Consider the following 25,471-nt stretch of genomic DNA (forward strand, 5'->3'; position numbering starts at 1 on the left):
TTTGCAGCCTTTTGGTGCTTTGCCTCTAAACTAAAAGTCTTCAGATGGCTGTGGGGGTTTTGGTCCTTATGGCTATGTTTTTCTTACCACTTTGCAACTCATTCCTTGTTTTAACAGGATTCTGCTTCATTCTACTTTGTTACTTCTAATATGCTATGGTCTAGGATAACAGCATAACCAAACTTATTAACACTGCATGAATAATTTAAGTGAAGACCTAAAGAGCTCTCCTGTGAATAAGGTCTTTGGTGCATGGACTTTTTGCCATCTATTTTAGTTCTTAAAGGACCTTTTATCTTTCTTTCAAGTTCTCAGGAGTAGTCTAGATTTGTCAATTATGTGGCTTCTGAAAACTGGTTATCAAAATTCCATGCTAAGCTTCCTACTACTTCATAATTTTTTAAAAAGAATTCTAAACTCTTTACTAAAATTTTCAAAAACACTTAATCATAAGCAATATATGCTGATCACTGAGCAAGATTTTCCTTAGGTAGGTAAACTTTTCCTGTATAGTTTCTTCAAAATGAAAATAGAAAAAAAGAAAAAAGAAAAAAAAATTTAAAATCAAAATAGAATTTATAACTAAATTAGACTATACAACCAAATGAAATTTATTAGAATGCTAATTACTTTTCTCTCCTGAGCTGCTTCATCTTGGTATAAACGTACAGATTTCTTTAGAATATGGAGAATCATTCTGATTTCACTGGTTTTCTTCTTAATCCCTGCTCTTAGTATATAGTAATAGGTTTAACATTACTCAGTCAAAAACATTTAATGAAAATTTGCTATATATCTAGCAGGTGTTCTCAGTTAAGAATAAAAGAAAACCATAATAATGTTTTATATAGACTAAGTATAAAAGACTGCTTGACCATTAAGGCATTTACTCTCTTGTTAAAGGAAACAGGAACCAGTTACAGAGCAATCAAGGAAGTATATTATCAAGGCAGGATTGGTGCAGATATTATGCCCCTAACACTTGTAATGAGAAATGGAGTAGTTCTGCCTCAAAATAGTAGAATCAGAAGTTAATAATAAAAGTGCATTTTCTTTCTTTTTTTTAAAGATTTGCTTTGTTAATTAGGTTAATATTGGTGCTAAGAGCCTTTGGTTGTTATAATTTCCTATCATTTATTTGGTAAGAAGAATAATTTGGAGACGTGTTTCACTGACTTCATTGGGAACATGTCTATAAGATATGAAGAAAGCCCTAACACTACCAATATTTGAAAAATTCAAAGGGTTTATTTTCTAAAGTGTTACATAAATTGCTGTCCCACACCTTTTGCCACTTCCCAGTGTTGGCCAGAATAATTTTAATGTCTCCCAAATGGATGATGCTGACCTTGCCCCGGTCCCTCCTGGGAGATATAAACTTCTTACGTGTCCCCAGCTGAGTCATAAATAATATCTACGTATGCCCCACAGCTCTGAACTGTCGTCATCAGTAACACACACAACTGAATGGTATCTGTAAAGTAGATAATTTTCTGGAAAATATTTAAAGGCACAAAATGAAAACTGCAATAAAAAATTGCTTTCTACTTAACTTTAACCAATTTCCCTGGATGTGTACGTACAATTATAACTTCACAGAACTTGCAAAAGTCCCAGACTCAAGGGCTGTGTAATCGTCTTCCATAAGCAGCAGCCCTGAGCAATCCTATCCACAATTAGCTGCTTGCCGTCGCTACTAAATTGTTCCCCATACGTTATTACACAACATTATTGTTTAGCAGCACAACTGGAGAGAGAGTGCTTAGAAGGACCAAAGAGGTTGTCTTTGTCGTGCCCCTGCCCCTAGACAAGGATGTTCTTAAACTGGGCACTAGCTAATCCTGTGACCCTTTTCTTTTAGCACTTGAGTTTGAATTAGGGAACACGTTTTACATCAAAACGGATACACCTCGGATAAAGTAAGCATTGATTGTTTAGCCAAGATGCCCTCCCCCACCACCCCCGAAAGTCGGCAGAGAAGCGGCGAATGCCACTTAGCAGTTAATGAGCTCTCCCTTGCCCTTGACCCCGGACTGGATGAGGGGTTCCATCCCTGGGTCGTTAGACTCTGGAGAAGGGGTGGCGGGAGAAGAGGAGGGCTTGTTTTTGTTGGGGGATGTGGGAAGTAGGAGCTAGCCTGTTTCGCGGTTTTTTAAGCCCCTTGGCATGCCCTGACCTGATCAAGAGGGAGTCAACTGCTCTCTGGAATGTTGCGGGAGAAGGTGGGAGACTGCTTCCAGAGGAGGCCTGTGGGTGCTGGAGGGCACCAAGGGGGTCACACAGGGAGAAGCAGGGCAAGAGACGGGAGGGGCACGAGGGAAGCTGGGGTGCGAGGTGACAGACGCGCGCGGGGGCTGAGGCGGGCGGGTGGAGCTGGCAGCGAGGCAGCGGGGGCGGCTGGTCGGGAGAGAGGATCCCTCCCCGGGCGGCGGCGGCGACCCGACCGCGCGGGCTACTGCGCCCAGGCTGTCAAGCGAGCGCGGGGGGCGGGCGGGAGGAAGGGGTGGAGGTGCGAGGGGAGGAGGGCTGGCACCGGAGCGCCGCGGTGTCGGTGCAATAAAAATGCATCCCATGGAACTGCCCATGGAGAAGGACGGGACCGAGACGCAGCAGCAAGAGGACGTGGTAAAAGCGGAGGAGGACGCCCAGGAGGCGGTGGCGGCGGCGGCGGCGGCGGCGGCGGCGGAGGCGGCCGGGAAGTGAAAGGTCTCGCAAAGTTCAGCTGTTGCTGCGGGCGCCGAGCCCCGGGCTAGCGGCGGAGGAGCCCGCAGGACCGCTCCGCTGGGCAGCGCGGCCAGGCGGGCTATGGTGCCGGGGCTCCCGCCGCCCTCAAAGTGCCCGCGCCCCTCCAGGCCGGTGCGCGAGGGTCACCCCACCGCCCGGCGCGGCCCCAGCCCGCAGCTCCCCGCCGCCGGCGCCCACTGACCGAGCCTGGCACCCCAGGAGGAGGAAGAAATAAAGAGCCCCGGTTCCTCCCGAGGACTGCTGGCGCTTCATCCCGCGGCCGCGAGGGCTCGACTCCCTCCCGCACCCGCCCGGCCCGGGTCCTCCCGGCTCCTCCCGGCCATGGGGAGCTGCGCGCGGCTGCTGCTGCTCTGGGGCTGCTCCGCGGTGGCCGCAGGTGGGTGGTGACGCTGCCGGGCCCCCAACCCCCTTCCTTCGCCCCTTGTGTGCCCCACCTCGGAACTCGGGGGTGCAGGCGAGTGCAGGCTGAGAGCGCAGAGCTCAGCTCCCAAGGATGAAATGAGTGGCCATGTTCCGCCTCCTTTCCCCGGGTCTCAGCAGTTTAAAATACTACTGATTTTTTTTTTTTTTTTTTTTTTTGCAACTGCGATACACATGCCTTTGGATAACCCGATATCCTGGGTGCGCCCTGCCGGAGACAGCGCGACGTTGGTTTTTTTTTCTCGGTTTGGACTTGTAAAAAACTGCCTTTCCATTTTGTGAGGGAACAAAGGACCAAGCTCGCCATCCCCCGGCACTTCATGGCCTGAGGAATGATGGGGAGGGGTGGCCCAGCGACCCTGGGCGCGCGTGGGCCGGGGCCGCTCTCTTGTTGAGAGCGATCGCCGTCGTCCCCGACCTCATGCTGGGTACTAGGGAGCCAGGTAGGGACACCTGGGGCGGGGTGAGTGGCCTCTCCCTGGGCAGCGGCTAGAACTCAGTGAGACCCCGGGCTGGGACGATAGGTAGTGATCGCCCCGGGTTGCACGGAGCCGGCTTGCCGCCCTTGGGGAATTGGTACCCTGGCCGAGGCTCCGCGGGAGGTCGGAGGCGGGTCTGCTTCCTGTCTCGGTAACTGGACGACCGGTAGAGGCGTCGTCAGATGCGCTCTCCCTCCCACTCCCATCCCGGCTGCCTTGGGCTGCCCTTGACCACCCGTTCCTAGCTTGCCGTTTCTAAATTTGGGAACCCCTTTTGCTCCTCACCCTCCTCTTGCAGGTCACCTGGTTTCCAGTTAGGCGTAAGTGCGGTTCAGGGTGTAAGGGGGAAAGAAAGTGAGGGACTCTTTGGCCACTTGGTCTCTCAAACGCATCTCGCTTGCTCCAGAAAGAGGAGTGTGGGCTGGAGGGACGGACTGGTGGAGAGGGAGCATTGGCACACTTCTCCCTTCCCTTCGGTTTCATCCACTCAGCCCCCAGAGACGCTAGCATGAAGCAAAAGCCAGGCTTTAGAGTCTGCATCCCAAACGCATCGGACTCTTAGGAGCATCCTTGCTAAACTTGGATGGTCACTTCTTTAGGGATATCTAAGTATTGTGTCCACCGATTATTTATCTGGCTCCAGTCTTTTCTGGATTTCTTCCTAGTTTCGGGTGGGGGCATCTAAAATTATTCAGTACTTTTCCCAAGGAGCCGTTAAAGGTCTAAGCTTTTACTTTAATTCTTGCTACTTAGGCACCCCTGCATGCACTTATGCATGCTCCCCCAACCACAAAGTGAACTTTAATAAACCTTTCCCTTTTCAAACCGTGTTATGGCAAAAACATGCAAGCAATCAAGAGGTTGTAAATAAATATCACAAGGCAAGTGTTTCAAGTCAAAAATACTTGTACGGGCAGTATATGATTTTCCCTGAAATGCTTTACAGGTGAGTCATAGCACACTGTGTGTCTGGGTGATCCTGGCCACCCAAACAAGCAACTGTTGCCCCAGCTAATCAGAAAAGTGGCAAACAGAGTCCAGGCATAATGCACACTTGAATTTGACATTCAAAAAATATGCCTAAGGAAGCCCTTTCTTATGGTTGCAAAGAACCATAAGGCTCGTGAGGCTCGTGATAGTCAGTTGAGTGTGTGCAATGTCTCTCTTTTGGTCTAAGCTGTCATTTGGCTTCTCCAACAGTATAGTGATAACAAGTCAGAGATGCTCCCTCTTAAGCAGAAACGTTCAATTAGCCGGAATTTGGGGTTTGACTTTTTCCTTTTTTTCCCTCTCTGTTTTAACTTTTAAAATAGATAATATTGCTTCAGGTATTCATAATTAAAATGACAAGCCCAAATTAAGGATTATATTATGTAGTCAGGATGTTAGTAGGTGTATAATGTTTATCATTTTAAGTAATTTTGAAACATTAAAGTCTGTTGGACCTTTGTTTGGGTGGAAGCACATGTTTCTTTAGGAAGGTGTTTTAGTTCACAGATTATGTTTAAAGGTCCTGTTAGTGGCTGCCAGACTGTAAACATTCTCCTGTTAAGCAAACAGGTAACTACTGTAGAACCTGTCATAGGTAGAAGCACTCAAGAGGCAGAGAGTGTGTCAAATAAGCTTTTCTGTCATTTGGCAGTTTAGAGGGTTTTTTCTTACTTACATTTACTTAATATTAAAAATAGATATTGCACATCTTGGCTCCAGTGGTCTCTAGCTTTGTCTCCCTAAATGAGATCCCACTGTATACCAATACCTCATATTGATTTTCTTAGGGAATTGGTCCTTTCATGTTTTTGTCTTAAAAATATAGTAGAATTCTACATTTCCTCCTCAATGCATTCTCATAAACATGTTAGATAATGCTAAAGACTCAAATTATGTTTGAAAGACTAAATTGAGTGATCTTAAAAACATTGTTGGTTTTTGGTATTATTTATGTCATGACTTCAAAAGCAAATGAATGTATTTCAAAAATAGAGACTGTTAGAAAGCAGTCCCATTATCTTTAGGCCCATTATCTTTACCCAATGTTTCCACCTTCCTTCCTCTCGCCCTTTACCCAAAGTGATTTTATTTTCTCTTATGTGAATTTTACATGAAACGGGCATGCAGGCACACACCCTCACACACACATGCACATTCACACACTTGCATATGCAAATAGTATAAATGCAGAACAGTATTCATGCTCAAATTTGGTAGCATTTCCTCTTTACTGAAAGCCTTGGGGCAATATGGGGATAACTCGACTGTTGAAGATGGACTAGGTGGACAAAAGAGGTTTCCAGATGGGTTTGTCTTGAATAACATATGCTCTCCCATCTCTAGGACTGAGTGGAGTGGCTGGAGTGAGTTCCCGCTGTGAAAAAGCCTGTAACCCTCGCATGGGAAATTTGGCTTTAGGAAGAAAACTCTGGGCAGACACCACCTGTGGTCAGAACGCCACTGAACTGTACTGCTTCTATAGTGAGAACACTGATCTGACTTGTCAGCAGCCCAAATGTGACAAATGCAGTGCTGCCCAGCCTCACCTGGCTCACCTGCCAGCTGCCATGGCAGACTCATCCTTCAGGTTTCCTCGCACGTGGTGGCAGTCTGCTGAGGATGTGCACAGAGAAAAGATCCAGTTAGACCTGGAAGCTGAATTCTACTTCACTCATCTGATTATGGTGTTCAAGTCCCCCAGGCCGGCAGCCATGGTGCTGGACCGGTCCCAGGACTTTGGGAAGACGTGGAAGCCTTACAAGTACTTTGCAACTAACTGCCTGGCTACATTTGGCCTGGAAGATGATGTTGTCAAGAAGGGAGCTATTTGCACTTCTAGATACTCCAATCCTTTCCCGTGCACTGGAGGAGAGGTAAGGGCACATGTTTAACTCTACACTGTAAGTAAGGTAGAAAAATGTTACCAGCCCACATTTTTTTTAAAGCATGAAGGTATACTTGTAGCAACATGAGTGAAATTAGAATTTTTCATGAGCTTTATTTGTCATAAATTATTTCTCACCCTTAGACATGGATGTGTAGTCATTTTCAAGCAGGTTGCCCACTGGCTAGGTTTAAGTCAGATTTCTAAGATTTTAATTTTTTTCATTTTAAGAAAGAGTAAATATGCAACATTATCCTTTTACCTTAGAGGTTTAAAAGGCTACTGATTTCTTCAGGTAGCAGGACTGCTTACTGTGCTTCTGAAGAGGCAGGAGTTACTGAGACAGCCTGTTCCTGGAGCCCATGCTGGTATCTTCCTGAAACTGTTAACATAAATAGGAAGTAAATAAAAACAAAACCAAGGGAGAAAAAAATATGTTTGTCAGAAGGATACTTTTATATAACAGAGGAGTTTTACTGTTAAGATTGCAAGAGTGCATAGCAAACAAAGGAAGGTAGTTTCTTTTAAGATGCAGAAACTCTTTTTGGACGCACATACATATCAGTTGCAGCTTAGGGTCTTGGGTCTATCCGGGGCGCAAGACCATCTCAATATCATTCTGCAAAACAGCCTCCTTAGCTACTAGTCCAATTTCTGTATGGAATGTTTACTCTTTGTTTCATATTTCACCTCTCCGAAGGGGGAAACATGTCTTTTTTAACTTGTACAGATGTACCTAGAAAGCCCTCCCCCACTGAGATATGTGAAAACACGGAATTTAGAGGCAATTGAGAGAAAGCAGATTAAAAGAATAAAATACCTTCAACGTGTAGATCAAGAAATATCAATGCAGGAAAAAAGAGAAGAGAGAGTATAGTATTTCTAACTCTAGTACATGACACAGACACACAGAGTAGATAAGTGGTTCTCAACAAGGAGTGATTTTGTTACCCCCCATCACGAGGGGGACATTTTTGCGGGGGAGAGGGACACTGTTGGCATCTAGTGGATGGAGGCCAGGGATGCCACTAAGCCTCCTACAGTGGGCAAGATAGCATCCCTTCCACTCCTGTTCCCAACAAAGAATTATTAGCTCAAAATGTCAATAGTGTCAAAGTTAAGAAAGCCTGGACCAGGTGTTAAGCATATATCCAATGCAAGTATTACAATGGCTTCAGAGACTAACATAATCATTCTTCTAGCAGTCATTTATATTACTATTCACAGACTTCCCAGATGATTATATTTAGTAAACATTCATTGAGCCCCTACTATGTGTGTCAGGCATTGTACTCCGTGCTGCTAATTCTATCTTTGGTTTGGGGGACAGGGGTGCTTGCCAGGGACTTGATGGAAGGACTGGTTTGGAAACTTCTTCTCCCTCCTACCATAGACCCATATGGACTTTTGCCATGTTACCCAGCTACTTCTTCTTCTGTGGACACTCCTCAGACCAGGAACAGAGTTGCTGGCACCAGAGCCGAGCAGGATGTGGTACAAGCAGCACACAGACTATTTTCCATTCTTAGTTTTCTTTCCATTCTTCTCTAAAGTTGGCTTAATATTGTAAACCTGCATGCACCCTGTCATGATGGACATTTTTAAAGATACCAGGACAGGAAAGAGACAGATAAGTTAGACTCATTGTTTTCTTCCGTGGAGAACACTTTGTGTTGCAAACAAATGAATGGCTTGAACTCTCAAATTGCTTTGGAATTGATCCACAGGCTCCTATCAGTTCCCTGCATCTCAGTGCTACTGGGCCATGTGTACCTATGAAGTAGCAAAAATAGAGTTTCAGTAACCAGATGGCAGGCATGCTTGCTTAGCAAATATCATGTTGAATGTATTACCATGGCCCAGCAATTACTTAGAGATGACTAAAGGAACATTTATTTAACCTATAGCAGAGCAAAATCTTGTCTTCTTTAAAGCCAAACTACTTATTGTCATCAATGCTTACATCAAATTTCAAGCAGAGACTAACATTTACATTAGATAGATCTTTCAATGTGCAGTCACCTTTTATATCCAGTTAAAAAAAATTCTTTTACTGTAGTTGTTATTTCAGCAGACATATTTCAATGGCAAGAAAAACATCAGGTGCCACCTAGTTCTCTCTAGAGCATTATTTGCAAGTGTACATTAAACCATCATAGAATTTCTTCCCTTCAGAGACAGGTTTGAGGATGAATCTTTCCCTCCTGAGTTAGAGAGTAGAAGAGAGTTCCTCAAAGGTACGGACCCGAGGAAGCCCCCTAGGAAATGATTATTATCTACCTCTTGCATGTTGCTTTGGAATATAAATTAGTGCTGAGCTACAAATTAATTTTTCAGTACAACCCTGTATCCTCAATCACTCTCTTTGAAAACTGAGTGATCAGAAAAATAAGCCAATTAATCTAGCATCAAATAAGTAGTTTCAAATTTCATTTACTCCTTATTTATAATACTAGACCTCTATCTTCCTCCATTCTATATAAGACTTCTCAGGCTTTCTCTAGGTATTATCCTACTACGCAGACTAACCTAAATACATCCCAGACTTAATTTGTTTCCATTATTCATTCTAAAATATTTCTTTGGGCTTTTAGGGCCCTAGAGAGTCCTGTAGTTTCATGTCTAAGAAATCAGATATGCCCATCTTCAGAGTGGAAGGCACCAGTCATCTGAAAGAGGACTTTAAAAATATAGGCCCGAAAAATCCACTCAGAAGAATACTTTTTAAATCCAAGAATACTTTTTAAATTTAAATACTTTTGAAATCCAAGTCAAATCTACTCCACAGAAACTTTCTAAACTGGTCAGCAGTTTCAAAGAATAGGATATGGTTACCCTAAAATGTGTCTCCTTTACAGGAGAGGAGATTGAGGCTCAGAGGTAGGGCGATTTGCCCAACGACATACAGTTAGTTAGTTATGTGACAGCGCTAGGACTAAATCACAAGTCTTCTGACTTTAAAAGTATAGTATTTGTTTCATAAAACCATGTTCTCTTTCCATTACCTCTAAGAATTGCTAGCAAAGAGCTATCTGTCTTTCTCCTCGCTCACTCTCTCACATTTGCTATTCATTTGGATGTGACATGAAGGTAAAAAAGAATTTGCCAGATGGCTTTCTCCTGAGCAGGAATGTCCTCTGAGATGTCAGTGGTGTTCTGGGAATAAAAGTTTCCATGGCCAAACCAGATTGGGAAACACTGACTGGGTTTAACAAAATTAGACATTTATAAGTATATAAATATTCTCATTATGTGTCCTCTGTCTCCAAGTGGGAAGTATAGGATGGGACATTCCCAAACTTATTTGCCCATGCAACCCGCTTTTTGCAGAACTCCGATTACTATCTTTCAGAACTCTAGAGATCCTCAGAGCACAACTTGGGAAATGCTGGGGTGGAGGTATTAAGTGCTCCCAAAATCCCGGTAAAAGGCACAGATGGGGGAGATGTTGTTCAAGGGGTACGATGTTTCAGTTATGCAAGATGAACAAGTTCTGGAGATCTAATGTACAACAGTATGACTATAGTTAACCATACTTTATTGTGTACTTGAAATTTGCTAGGAGGGTGGATCTGGAGTGTTCTCACCACACATACCGAAAAGTGGTGACTATCTGAGGTGATGGAAATGTTAGCCTGAATGTGGTGATTATTTCACAATGTTTATGTATATCAAATCATCAAATTGTACACCTTAAATACATACAATTCTTAATTTTCAAATATACCTCCATTAAAAAAAAAAAAGGCACAGGCAGATGTGGTGCTTGGCATGGTACTGGGAATGGGGGTGGGGAAGGGGGAGATAGAGAACAAATAACTAAGTAAAATATACAGTATGCCAGAGTGTGATAGGTAGTAAGGAGAAAATAGAACAGGGTAGGGGATGGGGAATGCTGGCAGGGGAGGGCTTGCTGTTTTTAAAACAGGGTGAAGGATTTGTGTCTGATGGAGCAGACAGTGACAAGAACTCTGAGTTCCTGGCAAGTTTTCATGAGTGAACAAAATCTATACTTAAGGGTCCTATTTCTTTCAACCTGTTGATATGGAAAACTGAAGTTGTGTATTAAAATGACAAACATTGGTAAAAATCCCGCTTGCTAGTGTTTCTTAAAATGAGAGCATTTGAAAAGGAACCTGAATGTCATTGATGGAAAAGCACATGACTGATGAGTAATCTGAAGCCTGAAGAGAGTTAAGTGACTTGTCTACAATTACTCAGCTGAAATTCGTATTTCCTGACTTCTAGCCCAGTGCTGCTTCCACTATACTAGTTTGAAATTCCTTTGTACCAAGCTGTGTGGTGTGAAAGATACAAAAACTATATACATTCCTTTCCTTCGCAATCCTTACAGTCCAGTGGGTAAGAGATTAAATGCGATAATTTATGGACTGATTGATTAAATAATATGAGGTAGTGCATGATTAATTCCCCAAGTATGTTGTGAAAATAATATGCTTTGCAAGATCTGAGTATCTGTTTGTCTCTTTAGGCCATTGAAAAGGATTATATTTCAATACCTTGTGATAAAGTCAGTATGGCACAAATTTGCAGAAAATGATCAATTAATCAGGTTTTTACAGGTATTTATATGTATAATGTCCTAAACAATATTTAGGATTTTTAAACTGAAAAGATAAAACAAAGTAATACATGAGTAGAAGTGCTTTCTAAACACTACTCTTTGGTTAGCTACTTGTTTTCTTCAATCATTGAAATGTGCTCATGCCTATTTTTTCAGCAGTATCAGTCATGAGTCATAGTGGCAGCTCTTATCTACTGAAGCTTTCCCATCTGCCAGGCATTCTGTAGAGTCCTCTGCATCCCTTATTTTCACAAGAACCCTGTTAGTTGGGTACCAGTATTGACCCCATTTTACAGACAAAGGACCTGAGACTTAGTGAGTCAGAGTAACTTGGTCAGAGTAAATAAGTAATGAGCTAAACTGTGCCAGAGCTGGGATGATTAGCTTGCTTTAAAATTATTTATATGATTAGGTTTTATTATAACTCCAAAATCAAAAACAAAACAAAACTAAAACTAAATTGCTCTGGTAATTATTAAACTGTAAAACTTACAGTTCAATTGATAATTTGTAATATGTGAACTTTGCATAATAAAGTTAATTTATTTTACATTAGATAGAAAAATAACAAGTAAAGATTCTTTGCACTTAACATTACCCAAGATCATTTAAAATAAATGATCTGGGAGTGAGTATTACAGTTCTTCAGTACCATTTAGCATACTTTTTATTGATTTGTTTGTTGGGCAGAAGGGAAATACTTTTTATCTAGTTGGTAACCACTTTAAGTAATTCTTCTAAGTTATTAATGTTATGCTTTGAAGCATATTCTCAGCTATAATTTTGTTGAACTTTTTTGAAAATAAAATGTTGTATATATTTGTTTAGAGTGTTTCAATTATCCACACCCTGGGGCTACTCCCTTCCTGTAGGGGTGGGGCTAGAGACTTATAACAGCACATTTAAAAAAATGGCTTTAGTTTAAGGAAAACCCACAGGATGGTTATCAAATAAAATTATTCAAAGGAGCTACATTAAAAATTTGAACAAACCCAGAGATTAAATCAATAAACTTTGACTTATTGATTTCAATGGGTGAATACCCCCCCACCAAATACCTTCTTTCTAGCTATTAAAAAAAAATCTGTTTAGCATCTGCTTGCTTCGTATTTGTTCTATTTGATGGTTTAACTTTGCCAGTATTTGGTTGTAATTTTCTGGAAACTTTGAGAGATCAGATTGCAAAATGCTGAGTTAGTAACTGATGATTCATATTGAAAAATTAAGGCCAGACAATGAGGAACAGACACCTGGAGGTCAGGTATATCTGGGCATACAAGGTAACTTCCTACCAAGGAGTGGAGAACACAAACCAGGCTGGGAGTATTAGAGGTTGGGGGCTCTGGAAGACGAGGAAAATGAATCATGCCAGAGAATATGGAAGTTGTTGCTTCTGATCAGTAATCAGAATTGTCTGAAAAGTCACTGAATGTAATCTCTCTCTCGTCTGCACTCCCATGCACTCTGGTCACTTACATGTAACTATAATATCATGTCCCCCATCTCTTCTGTTCCTACAGTGTTCACTTCTTGAGGAACTTTTGTCTCCTCTCTCACTGTATTCACTCTGTGGCTCCCAGACCCCCAACCTCTGAACCTAGCACAGATCCCCACAAGGCATAAATGTCCAGAGTACATTTGGAGAATGCTTCAGGACAGTGAGGGGGCTGGTGCTGACTTGAATTATATGAAAATAACTGTAAAATGATAATACTGTTTACTAATTGTGTTAGATGTTACACAACTCCTACGTATCCTTTCAAACTAGTCATGATTCGTTCATTCTTCTTACAAATATTTATATAGTGTCTCCTATGTGCCAACTATTTTAGGAGTTGGGGACACACAGCAAAAAGTCAAAAACTGCTGCCCCTGAGATTACATTCTAAATGTAAGGTGCTAAACAAGTTAAGTAAGTAAATATATATGGAATGTTAGATAGTATCAATAATAAGTGTAAATTTAGAAAGAAAGAAAAAAAAGCAGGGAAGGGGGCTAGGAAGTAGGAAGGGGTTTTTAAATGTTTAGACAGAGCTCCCAGGGAAAGCCTCACTGTGACTTTTAAATTAGGACCTGAAGGGAAGCAGAAATGAGTCATGGGCACGTCTAGGGGAAGAGCAAAGGCCCTGAGGAAGTCTGCCTCCTACTGATAGGACTGTGAAGAGGCTGGTGCTGAAGCAGAGGGGTTGAGGTGTAGTATAACAGGCGAGGTCAGAGGGATAACGGGGAGGTGTGGGCGATTATGTGGAGCCTCATAAGTAGGTGCCCAGGATGGCCCAAATTTACACCTAGATCACTTAAATCCTGTTAATTATTCGTAGCATCCCCTTTCACTCTCAAAGAGATCCCAGTTTGGACAATAAGTTATTGTACAGTTATTGAGTTTTACTCTGAATGATATTGGAAGCCCGTGGAGTCTTGAGCACAGGGGCAATATGATCAATTTATTTTTAATAGGATTTCTCTGGTTTGTGTGTTAAGGAAAGACCAAAGGGGGAAGCAGGGAGACCAGCTAGAATGCTGCTGCAATAATTCAGGCTAGATCTGATGGTGCATGGACAGAAGGTAGCAGTGGAAATGGTAAAAAGCTGTTGAGGTCTGGATCCGTTTTATGGACAAAAGCCAACAGCATTTGCTGACAGGTGGGATGCAGGGTATGAGAGAGAGAGAGAAGTAAGTATGGTTTTAGCCTGAGCACCTGGAAGAATGGGATAGCCAATTACTGAGATGAAGAAGGCTCTCGAGGGATCAGACTTGGAGAGGAATGCCAGGAGCTTATATGTGGACACGTTAGGTATGAGTTGCCTGTGAGACATCCAAGTGGAAATACCGAGTAGGCAGTTGGATCTGTGAGTTTAAAGTTCAGAGGAGGGGTCTGGACTAAAGATATAAACTTGGGAGTCATCAGTGCAGAGATGATATTTAAAGCCATGAAACTGGATGAGGTCATCAAGGGAGTGGGTGTGGATAGAAAAGAGGAAAGTCCAAGAACTGAGCCCAGGAGAGGATCAAAGTTAGTCCACTGACGCTGCCATTACCAAAAACGCTTGGAACTGCCCAGGCTTATACGAGAACCAGTCTTACCAATCTGCGGGTTGGTAATTAAATGGTTGTTTAACTAAGCAACAACATGAATTCGAATAACATTGACTTGCTACAGTGGAAACAGAGGGTACAAATTCTAAAATGAAAGTCAGAGGGAAGGCACGAGAACTGCAACTTTAGGTTTTCAAAAGATGAACCGAAACAAATAAGGAGAAGGGAAAGCACTGATCAGGTAATGAATGATGATAGAAAAGGGAGAGGGAACAGTATTGAAGGAGGATGATAACCCTTGAAAATATCATGCTGAAAGAGAAATGTTGATTCTGGGTGCTTTCAGATTTTAAGGGCCTCACATTCCATTTTATCTTGACTCATCCAACTTTTAATCTTTTTTTTGACCCAAAATTCCAGCTATAGGAGCAATTTTTTGGAATGATTTTTTTAAAAAGGCATTTTTTAAATGCCCCTGAGCTATTACAGTATTGGAAATGAAATTAAAATATAGCATTGTACACATATTTTCTGCTTAGTGGGTTGTGAAATTTAATTTGCAAAATGTGATGGAGAACATCTACCTAAGGCAAGGGTGCTGTGCAGTTAATCCCATTTATGTAGAAGTATTTACATTTTCACAATCTTGAAAAATATTAATGTTTTTATTAATGCTTATGTATTAATGTTTAGTTGTTCTATTAGGGAGGAGAAGAGAAAAGCATCATTTAGAGATCACAGTATAATGTGCCAGTTTCTATTCTGTTGGGCATTTTGTATACATCTCACTTTATCTCTAAGAAACAAGCTCTTTTCCTGGATAGTTTGTCTTGTTAACAAACAAACAAAAACAAAACACCAACCCTCTTTCTATGTCCTATTTCACTTGTCTTCCTAACTTTCCTGTAACTGACAGGAGCAGAAGTCTTTCAAGGCATCAGCTATGTTTGCCATTGTTACTTTACACTTCATAATCACAGTTCCCAAAACAAAACAAAAAAAGTATGAAAGACATTCAAATGCCTTCTGCGTGACATCATTTGTGCTAACACTCTATCTTTCGGCAGCTACTGAAAAAGGTTTCAGTGTTTTAAAATTACATCAAAGAGAGAAAATGTAATCACTCCCTTATACTGTTTAATCTCCATTAAGAAGTTGTGTTTCTTTTTATTTCAGCCAACCTGACCTTGCTGGGGTCTTTGAGGCTTTCCATCAGTTCCTTTTGTTGATGCCTACATTTTTCTCATGTCCTGTGTCCCAGTGAATAACCCTCTGACTCCACTCCCACCTCCAAATAAAAAGCAAAAGTAAATGGAGGCCACATCAACCACTTCTCTGTCAGAAGAACTAGGCACTTCACTCTCCAACAACCCATGTTCACCATCCCAACACACCTAAAGGGGTAGGACACTACACTCAGCCTGTTGTAACAACAGCTCTCTCTCTGATGATTACCAAAGTTCAGAAGAACATAGGCCCACTGGGGAATCCTTTCTGGGGCAGGGGACGTAGTGAAGAGGTATAGTTTGCAACAACAGAAAGGTAACCGTCAACTCCTGCCCACGTGCTCTATCAATCCTGTTTGTTACTTTTGGCCATTTTTCTTTCTAATTTTTATTTCTTCTCTTTAATAATTTAGTTATATCACATTAGACCACTTCTTTTATCTCTTCTCAGGCCCCCAAATATATATCTGTCTGCAAAAATGGACATGATACCTAGCCTGCTCCCATGATTTTCTCTCTGGAATCTTCTGTCAGTTCTCTCAACTCCATTGCCCCCTTGTCTGTCCATCACATCCCCATTCTAGATCAATTCTACTGTTCGCCTTCTTGCTCCTTCAGCTAAATAGCTGAACTCTAATGGGAAAAATAATAACACGATTGTGCTGAGAGATACCGCTACAAATTTACGTTTTCCAGCCTGAATTTGGCCCTCACACTTCCCTGGAAATCCTTTTTCCCTCAGCTCCCTTTCATTCCTGCAATGACTCTTTCAAAGTGTCTTCCCCTCTCCCTAAAATCCCTTCTCACACCCATTGCTTGCTCTCAGCCAAAGAGTTTGCCTCTTACCTCACTGAGAAAATAAAAACCCAAACAAATAGCATCACTGTCTAACCCAGAAAGACCCATCAAGGCGAAAACTGAGATTCATTCTCTATTCTTTTCTCTCCTTCACCCAGCCTCAGTCATTCACCGGGGCCTGTCCCATTCTGCTACTGCAGTGTCTCTTGAGTACATATGCTTCTCTCCGTCCCCACAGCTACAAATGGTGGTGCACATCATTTCTATGTATTATTGCAATGTTCTCCTGAAGGTTCTCTCTATTCTGTCTTGCTTGCTTCCCAATCTGTTCTCTATACCACACTCTGAAGGATCTTTATGAAATCTAAAATGTCACTTCTCTGCTTAAAACCCTTCACTGACTCTCCAGTTTCCTCATAACGTAGTCCATGTTGTTTAATGGGGCATGCTAGGCCCCTTCTGAATACCCGCTGCCTCATCCTCATCACTGCTGCTTATACCCCAGCCTCCAGCTCTATCTATTGAACCACAGTATTACCCCAAGGTACCATGCTCTTTCTCATCCTCTGACCCTTGCACACATGCTTTCTTTTCCTGAGATGCTTCTCTCTTCTGTTCCTCTCCCCAAGTCCTACCTCTCATCCACTTAGCTAAGTTGTCACTCAGATATTTTTGGATGGATGGATGAAAGGATAGATAATTGCTATTCATCCTTAAGGACGTTCCTTAAACTTCACCTCTTTCCAAAACTCTGGGTTAGGTGCACTACGTATGTGCATTACACCTGTGCACCCTTATCACACGCTCACCTCTGTCACGGCGTTTATCGCATTGTTCTGTGAGCTCCTTAAGGCAGTCCAGACCACACTTCGAGAAACACTACCCTTGCGTCTAACATGTTGCCTGTTAAATAGCTGTTTATCAAATATATGAACACTGAGGCATTATTATTGTTAAGATGATCTATAATAACTATTTGTTACCTTTTGTTGTTCAAAGCGTCTTTATGGCAGAGTACCTGGTCTGCAGGCACACGAAACAGTATGTTTGAGAGATGACTTGCTAAATGTCTGTTAAGTTAGCCATTTAGGATGACAGATCCTAAGGCAGATAGTTAATTAGTACAATTTCTCAACAAGAACAATGTCGTAGCCTCCATCCCTTTGCAAACCCAAACCATAGGCTCTGTTGCTAATCTGCAAAGGCCTGGTACAAAGGGTTGCAGTTTAGATGGAAAGGTACAAATCTATCAACACCTGTTGGAAAACAGCAGAAGGTGCATGTAAAGGTTGACTGGGGGATTTTGTTTAGTTTTTCATTGATATCATTGGAAATGATTGAATAGAGGGCCTCATGCTTCTGCTCCTGCAGTGCTTCCAGCTGGGCTTCTTTTCACAATGCTGTGTTGGGTGCAAAGGTGGGGTTTTTTTGTGATTCTGGAAAACAATCACCTTATGACACGGCCTCTGGACAAACCTGTGCAGCTATCTGGTTCACTCAGATAAACTGCCAAAGTTGTTACTCCCTATCCCTAAGAAATATTATTTCAAGTAAGCCAAACCCCACTCACCTGCATTTCTAGAGCTGGGAGGAGAAACTAGCTTTGAAGAAAGAGGTTTAAATATTCTTTTCTTTGAAAAATCAAACCAAAAAACTTAAAAATATAAAACTTGTAAGTTATGTCTCTTTCTTATTATCTGAACATCACTGTAGTATATTCCTGCCTTCAGGGAGTTCACAGTCTGATTGGGACTTTTAGATTGCTGTCTCTTAAAGTATAAAAAAATAATTGAAAGGTGGAGAGGGAAATTCCATGGAAAAGTGCACATGTGTGAAGAAGGTCAATGCTCAGAATGGTTGGAGAGTATGGACTGGTGGGGAATGGAGAAGAGAGAGGGAGGAGGGAAGATGAGGCTAACCCTGAAGGCTCAGTTCAGATTATAGAGGGTCTAGTGTGCAAAGTATTTTGGACTTGATCCTGTGGGTAGTGGAGATCAATCAGTAGCTCCTCTGGGTAAGGATAACATAATCAGAACTGTTTAAGAAAGACAACTCACGGAACGTTGTGAAAGATTCTTGAGCAAAAGTTATGAGATTAAACTTAATAGTGATAAATTCCTCTTTTCAAAAATCAGCTGTAATACCACCAAAGAGGTGTGACTTATCGCCATTCATGTGAAAAAGACCGGAGGGTTTCATTTGAGATTTCATTTAATCTCAATGTGAGTCAACAATACATCATGACCGCCAAAAAAGCTAATGCAGTCTTCGGCTGCATTAATAGAAAAATAATGCTCCACACAAAAGAGAATAGTCCTTTTGTTGTGTTCTCCAGTCAAAGCATAGCTAGAATATTATGTTCCGGTCAAGATACTCCTCTTTAGAGAAAGCTGAGCAGAACTGGTGAGATCAATTAGAAACCTCATTATATCATGAACAGTTGACTTGGGATATTTCGCCTGTGAGAGAGGATTTATGGATGTTCAGGAATTGCTAGCATTCTTCAGATGTCTGAAGAGGGATTAAAGGGACTCTGATGCTCTCAGAAAGCAAGAGTTTGACCAAAGAAAGACTTTTAAAAAACACCGATGTCTCCAAAAGACAAAGTGGGAGCCACTGAGTTGCCCATCCCATGAAATGTTTCAGCAAAGGCTGAGTGAGCCTCTATGAGAGGTGTTACAGAAAGGATTCGTGTACAGATTTGAAGATTTATCTCAGGACCCCTTAATGTCTCAACCGCCTCTGAATACATGGATTATGCCATAGAGTGAGTAAATGACTTAAGAAAATTCTTTACATCCAAGCTGGATACTGCTTAGCTAGTCACATCAGTCTTCCTGCTAGCTAGGCAGGAGCCCTCAATTTCGGCGTAATCTGTTTGGGGAGATCTCATTTCTTGCAAGGTGAATGGGTCCTTCTTCTTAACCACTGAACATAAGGAAGTCACTTAACTGCTAAAGAAAAGGGTGTCAGCAGAAAAAGAAATGAGTCCCTACTCTCTCTGAGTCTCTATTTTGTATGAATAGATGATATTTTATCTATAACTTATATTTCTAGATGCAGTGCGGTGGCATAAGTGTAGGAGTTGGAGGCCCATATCAGGTCCATCACCAGGTTCTGGTGGTTCTATCTCTAATTGGTTCCCACCTCCACTGTTACCACTTTAATTCAAGTTCCTCATCTCACACCCAATCCTCTCAAGTAGCTTCAATGGCTCTCTCTTTAGTTTAGGGGTCTTAGACTCTTCATTTGTAAATTGAATCAATGTGAGAAAGGACAAAATAAGGCACATATAAATGTGTTTTATAAACGGCTAAGTACTCTATAAATGCTAATTATTATTATTATTATTTTGTTTTTCGGTACGTTGGCCCCTCACCGCTGTGGCCTCTCCTGCTGCGGAGCACAGGCTCTGGAAGCACAGGCCCAGCGGTCATGGCTCACGGGCCCAGCCGCTCCGCGGCATGTGGGATCTTCCCGGACCGGGGCACGAACCCGCGTCCCCTGCATCGGCAGGTGGACTCTCAACCACTGCGCCACCAGGGAAGCCCAATGCTAATTATTATTAACAATAATATAGTTCAATTACATTATTAGTGAAGTGCACTTTTAGGTCACTTCATCCAGTCAATCAGCAAATATCTGGATGCCCACTATGTGTCTAGCACTATCTCAGGCTCTGGGGATACAGTAGTAAACAAAAATAGACGTAAAATGCATTCTAAAGCCCAGGCAACTGACTTACAAATAAATTTTTAGAACACAAACCACTTGTAAGTTAGGGACATCCTGTACTAACATTGGTTAACTGTCAATGTTTTTCAAGAGCCTCAAGGGTCTACATTTTTGCTTAGTGCTTTTGGACAGATATTTAATTAGAGAACACATCAGTCTTGGTCATTTCATAGTAGATAGAGTGAATATAAAGAATTATATACTTTTTTTTTAATTAAAGCAGTAGCCCAGTCATCTTCACAAACAGGCAAAAATAGACTAGAAGGAGTTAGATTTAGAGAAAAATGAACAAATCAGATGTACAAAGAACAGTTCATGTCTCTTCATTCCATATTTAGTTCCACATATCTATTGTGACTCTACAAATTCTTTTAAAACTATATTATGAATGTCAAGTACAAGATAAAGAACTAAGTTTTAAAAGATATTTTTAGGTGGCAAAGTTATGTTGAGATAAGTATGAGCTTAAAGTAAAACTTCTTATCAAAGCTGAAAACAAATGTATCCACCTACACCTTGTTGGTATTTCAGACTCATGGAGGAATCTCCAAGTGATCCTAGTAAGAGGTTGCTCTGTAGGGAACTCAGAGTGAGCAAGCAAAGTTCAGTTCCTGACCCTGGTCTGGATTCCCTATTTGGACTTCTCTTTATTCTTTTGTTAAGAATAGATACTCTTCATGACTTTGTATGGTAGGTTTTTTGTTAAAATTAATGGTCTTTTAAAACAATATGCTTGAAAAAGTCTCTCTTGAAGTCCTGTTCAAGTTAGTCAGGGAGTTATAACATGTTTAAAAGATTATCAGTTTGAAATTCTGTAACCAGAACAGGTGGGAAACACCTGTTTTCCAAGAACTTTATAAAATATGCACCAGGCGCATGTGGAAATTCATGGGCCAAGAGTTCAGTGATGTATTATTGCTGTTCCTTTTTAGTTCTCCTTTTTAAAAAGCCCACTTGAGAAAGCATTTAGCTACTTCTGGATGTTCTAGCAGGTGCCCTAAGTGTAACCAGAAGGATATGTTACTTGTGGAGCTGGCCCCTGGTACTTTCATCCTCAGAGGCCATTTTAATCTCCTGGTCAGTTTCAACCAGTCACCTTCATCCCTTCAGCTGCTTATGGAGACAGGGGGAACCAATTCTGTTCATATGTACCTACTGAATATTTAGACTGCTGTGGCCACCCCCAACCTCGCTTTGTTACGTCAGCCTTACCTGCCAGTTTGCCTATCAGTTTAGTTGGTGTGTAACCAGAAATATTATTTTCTCACGAACTAAGTAATACAATGACAGATACTATGGAAATATGCAGATAATGTTACGACATTCTATTCAGATATAGAAGTGACTCTTTCCTTCCCTTCCCTACCTCCCAAAATAATGACACTGGAATGGCAATCTTGCCTCCCTGTTTTACCGCGATTGTAGGTGAGTGCTCAGTAGGCTACATAAATAATATTCTCATGGTGAATTCTTTTTTTTTTTTACTTTCATACCACTGTCCCTACTCATCAACTCCATTTCTTCCCAAATAGCTGTATTGAAATACTACAGGTGTTTTAAAATCTGAATATTCCTTAGGTTACAGAAAAACCTTTGAAATGCATTTGGATTGAAAAAGCATTGGAAAAAAATGTTCAGCAGTAGAGTTTAGAATTTGTTTGACATCTTAGAGTGGGAAATGTGGGAAAATAGTGTCATCGGTAGCTTACATATATAAATAAAACAGAGGTCATTTGCTACCTAGCCAGAGTGGTAAGTGGTCTAAAAACTACATGATATGAGACACTGTAGATATTTTACCTGGAAAATGAAAGTGAAGTTGGTGGCTGCCGTTAAATATTTGAAGGACTTGCTTGTTGAAAGTAAAATAGACTTATTTTGTGTAGCTTCAAGATCAGTATTAGAAGTTACAGAGGACAGATCTAGCTTGACACAGAGGAACTTTTTGATAATTAGAATCATCAAAAAATGAAATATGCTGCCTGATGAGGGTGTGGGATCTAATAGAGAACAGATGGGTATCAGCCATTCTAGAGAAACTTCCAGCATTGAGAAATTTGGTCAAATGGCCTTATGTGCTCTTCTGATTTAAAAAATAATAATATTTTGAGCTGTTTTCTTACACCTCTTTTAACAGAGCTCGCTCAATTTTCAAGAATTAGGGAACAACTGAAATCCTACGCATGACTGATTTTTCTTATTCAGTTTTGTATCCAGAGTACCTAGCACAGTGCCTGATACAAAGTATCTCAATAAATAATGGTTGAATGAATAAATAAATGCTTCTTTGATTAAAAGCCTTAATGTTACATAGACCTGGAATTTTATCTTTAATCACAGCTCTGTCATCACTCAGAAATGACACTGCTGATAAGAGACACAATTAGGATTTATATTAGCCAAGCTTGCAATCAATCCAGGTTGGAAATGTCTTTTTCTTATCTAAAGTATGAGAAAAAAACATTTTTAGAAACTGAAATGAGATTTAATTTGTTTCTCTTTGGAGGTCAGGATTTTTGTTATGGGCTTTCATGCTCTGTAAGCTCAATGGCTTAAACATCCTGAAAATTCTGTACTTCCAGTTCTTCTCTGTAAATCTCTACTCTGGAGCAGAAGGAAACATAGACCAATTTTATAGTATTTATTGTTTTCTATCTTTAAAAATTTTTATTTATTTATTTATTTTTGGCTACGTTGAGTCTTCGTTGCTGTGTGCGGACTTTCTCTAGTTGTGGCGAGCGGGGGCTACTCTTCCTTGCGGTGTGCGGGCTTCTCATTGCAGTGGCTTCTCTTGTTGTGGAGCACGGGCTGTAGGCATACGGGCTCAGTAGTTGTGGCTCACAAGCTCTAGAGCACAGGCTCAGTAGTTGTGGCGCACGGGCTTAGTTGCTCTGCAGCATGTGGGATCTTCCCGGACCAGGGCTCGAACCCGTGTTCCCTGCATTGGCAGGCGGATTCTTAACCACTGCACCACCAGGGAAGTCCCTTGTTTTCTATCTCTACAAACATATAAATTAGGGATACCAGTCTTTCAGTTTAACTGATTGTACTTCATTACATGTAAGTCAAAGTAGAGGAAATAATATCTACTTTTTATCTTTTAAGCCAGTTTATTGGCTTTTATTTCTGCAAGTTTCTCTTCTAATTAGCTTTCAGCTCTCTTCTTTAATTAATCTCTTGCAATTAATCCTTGTATGTCAGACTAGAACTTAATGGGAAAAGGTATATGAGATTTATCTCTACCGGGAAAACCTTTCATGGTGGCGATCAACACCTATCTTCAAGGTCTCCTACAAGTGAAGGACAAAGTGGCCCTATGCTACCTATTACCATAGTAATAGCAAATATTTATCTGTGGTTTAGAGAAAGTCAGGAGGTCCCTTTGAAGTCTATTTGTTTTGTAGCCAGGATCTCCCCTCCAGGGTAACAGTGTTTAAAGTTTGATATATATATATATTTTTTTTTTTTCTTTTTGCGGTATGCGGGCCTCTCACTGTTGTGGCCTCTCCCGTTGCGGAGCACAGGCTCCGGATGCGCAGGCCCATCGGCCATGGCTCACGGGCCCAGCCGCTCCGCGGCATATGGGATCCTCCCAGACCGGGGCACGAACCCGTATCCCCTGCATCGGCAGGCGGACTCTCAACCACTGCGCCACCAGGGAGGCCCAAAAGTTTGATATATTTTTTTAAACTTTAAGCAGTACATTTTGGTTGCTCCTGATTAAGTCTCTTGAATGAAAAGTTGAAAGCACATTCTAGCGGAGGTTTGCATTATGGAAATCCTCCAATAGGCACACAAATGTTCAATAAGAAAGCTAGTTTTAAAGTCAAACTAATTGGGACTTCCCTGGTGGCACAGTGGTTAAGAATCCACCTGCCAATGCAGGGGACACGGGTTCGATCCCTAGTCCAGGAAGATCCCACATGCCGCGGAGCAACTAAGCCCATGCGCCACAACTACTGAACCTGCACTCTAGAGCCCCCGAGCCACAACTGCTGAGCCCATGTGCCACAACTACTGAAGCCAGTGCGCCTAGAGCCTGTGCCCTGCAACAAGAGAAGCCACCGCAATGAGAAGCCCGTGCACTGCAATGAAGAGTAGCCCCTGCATGCCGCAACTAGAGGAAAGCCCGCGTGCAGTAACAAAGACCCAACGCAGACAGATAAATAAATAAATAAATAAATAAATTTATAGTAAAAAATAATAAAGTCAAACTAATTGCCATCTGTGGTTTTCTATGGTACATAGTTAGGGAAAGTGTTTGTTTTTTACTTATATGTATATATGTATTTTTATAAGGAAGATTAATTGAGGGGATAAACAGAGGGGAATAAAAATTTTAAAGCCTTTAACATGAAAAAATGGCTGAAAATTTTTGCCACAATGGACAATTTTACTGGCACTCAGTCTTGTTAGTGTTTAAGAATTGTCTTACTCTTTTTTTTTTGAGTTGTCTTACTCTTAAAGAGGAGGCTAAAAGAAAAGAACTATGTATTTATAGAAATGTAGATATAGTGGACTTAGAGAATTCTTCTGGGTGTTAACAACTGAGTGTTCATGGTTTATCTTTTTTCAGTGTGGGTAGGTTTTGTAAGTAAACTGGAGATCCAAGGCTGACTCTTTTAGTGCACTTCATTTAAAGGAATATCTCAATTGCTGTGCTTCAGGAAAATTCACTTTTCCATGTGCACAATTTTACATTCTGCATTAAAGTACCTTGATATTACAGTTAAGCAACTGAGGCATAGAAGAGGGTAAAGAGCTTTGTTCTGATCGTGTTGAATGACAGCAGGGCCAAAGTGAAACCCTAGGAACTTTTAATTCAGTAAGTGAAAGAGCTACCCAGAGCTATTGTAATATCATCTACTTTGAAAAAATAAAAAAAGGGATATCTGCAACACTATGGTTTCTGCCCCTTAAATACTGAGTATACCTCCAAATACAACAAATTATAGAAAGCAATTTCATTTGCAAGTTTCATTTGCTCAAGGGAAAGATCTCAGGTAGAATCCTTTACCCTTTAGGGAGGAAGGGGAGATGGACAGGGAAGGAATAAGAAAGAAAGGATAATTACATTTAAGTATTCAAAGTGATCTCCTTAAAATCAGTTAGGTTCTCCCTTTTGTCTCATTTCTGACACTCAAGAAGTTGCAACATATTAAAAGTTAGCAATTTGAAATGGGATTTCTGCTTCTGCTTGTGAAGGATTAACTGCCGTAGGAATTACCTTTCCACATCAAAAAACTAGAAAACCAGGAAAAAATATGTGATACAATTATTTCAGACTGGCCAACAGGCAGCACAAGACTGATCTCTGAGAGGGGAAACAAATATGACAAGCCCTGTGACTGTCCAGCTTATTGATGGGGCATTTCTAAGGCATGGCATAGGAAGGGGAACCCAGAGTCCAGTGATCTCACTGACTTGAGGAGATCAGTGCTCAAGGAGGCCAAGGCAGCTAGAATTTGTGGGGAAGAATACTGGAAAAGAGGAAGCTGCAGAAAGAGAGAAGTCCAAAGATCTGTCCAAAGGTCCCCTCAAATCTTTGGCTGAATACTGAGCTGCTTATGTG

At 41.4% G+C, this 25,471-nt stretch overlaps 1 protein-coding gene across 3 annotated transcripts in view; it reads left to right on the plus strand.

Moving 5' to 3' along the window:
* Nucleotides 1–2,561: 2,561 nt before the first annotated feature.
* NTN4 (netrin 4) overlaps nt 2,562–25,471 on the plus strand; it is a 112,403-nt gene continuing 89,493 nt past the window's right edge. For 2 of the 3 annotated variants that reach the window (XM_081248718.1, XM_081248719.1), the window contains exons 1-2: nt 2,565–3,121; nt 5,979–6,508. In XM_081248718.1, coding sequence (XP_081104844.1) covers nt 3,067–3,121; nt 5,979–6,508 — 585 coding nt within the window. In that variant the 5' untranslated portion in view covers nt 2,565–3,066. Of the gene's footprint in view, nt 3,122–5,978; nt 6,509–25,471 lie in introns of all 3 variants that reach the window. The other variant, XM_081248720.1, reaches the window with a different exon arrangement.

Source organism: Mesoplodon bidens (genome assembly GCF_964165515.1).
Source record: "Mesoplodon bidens genome assembly, chromosome: 11".
Lineage (NCBI taxonomy): Eukaryota > Metazoa > Chordata > Mammalia > Artiodactyla > Ziphiidae > Mesoplodon > Mesoplodon bidens.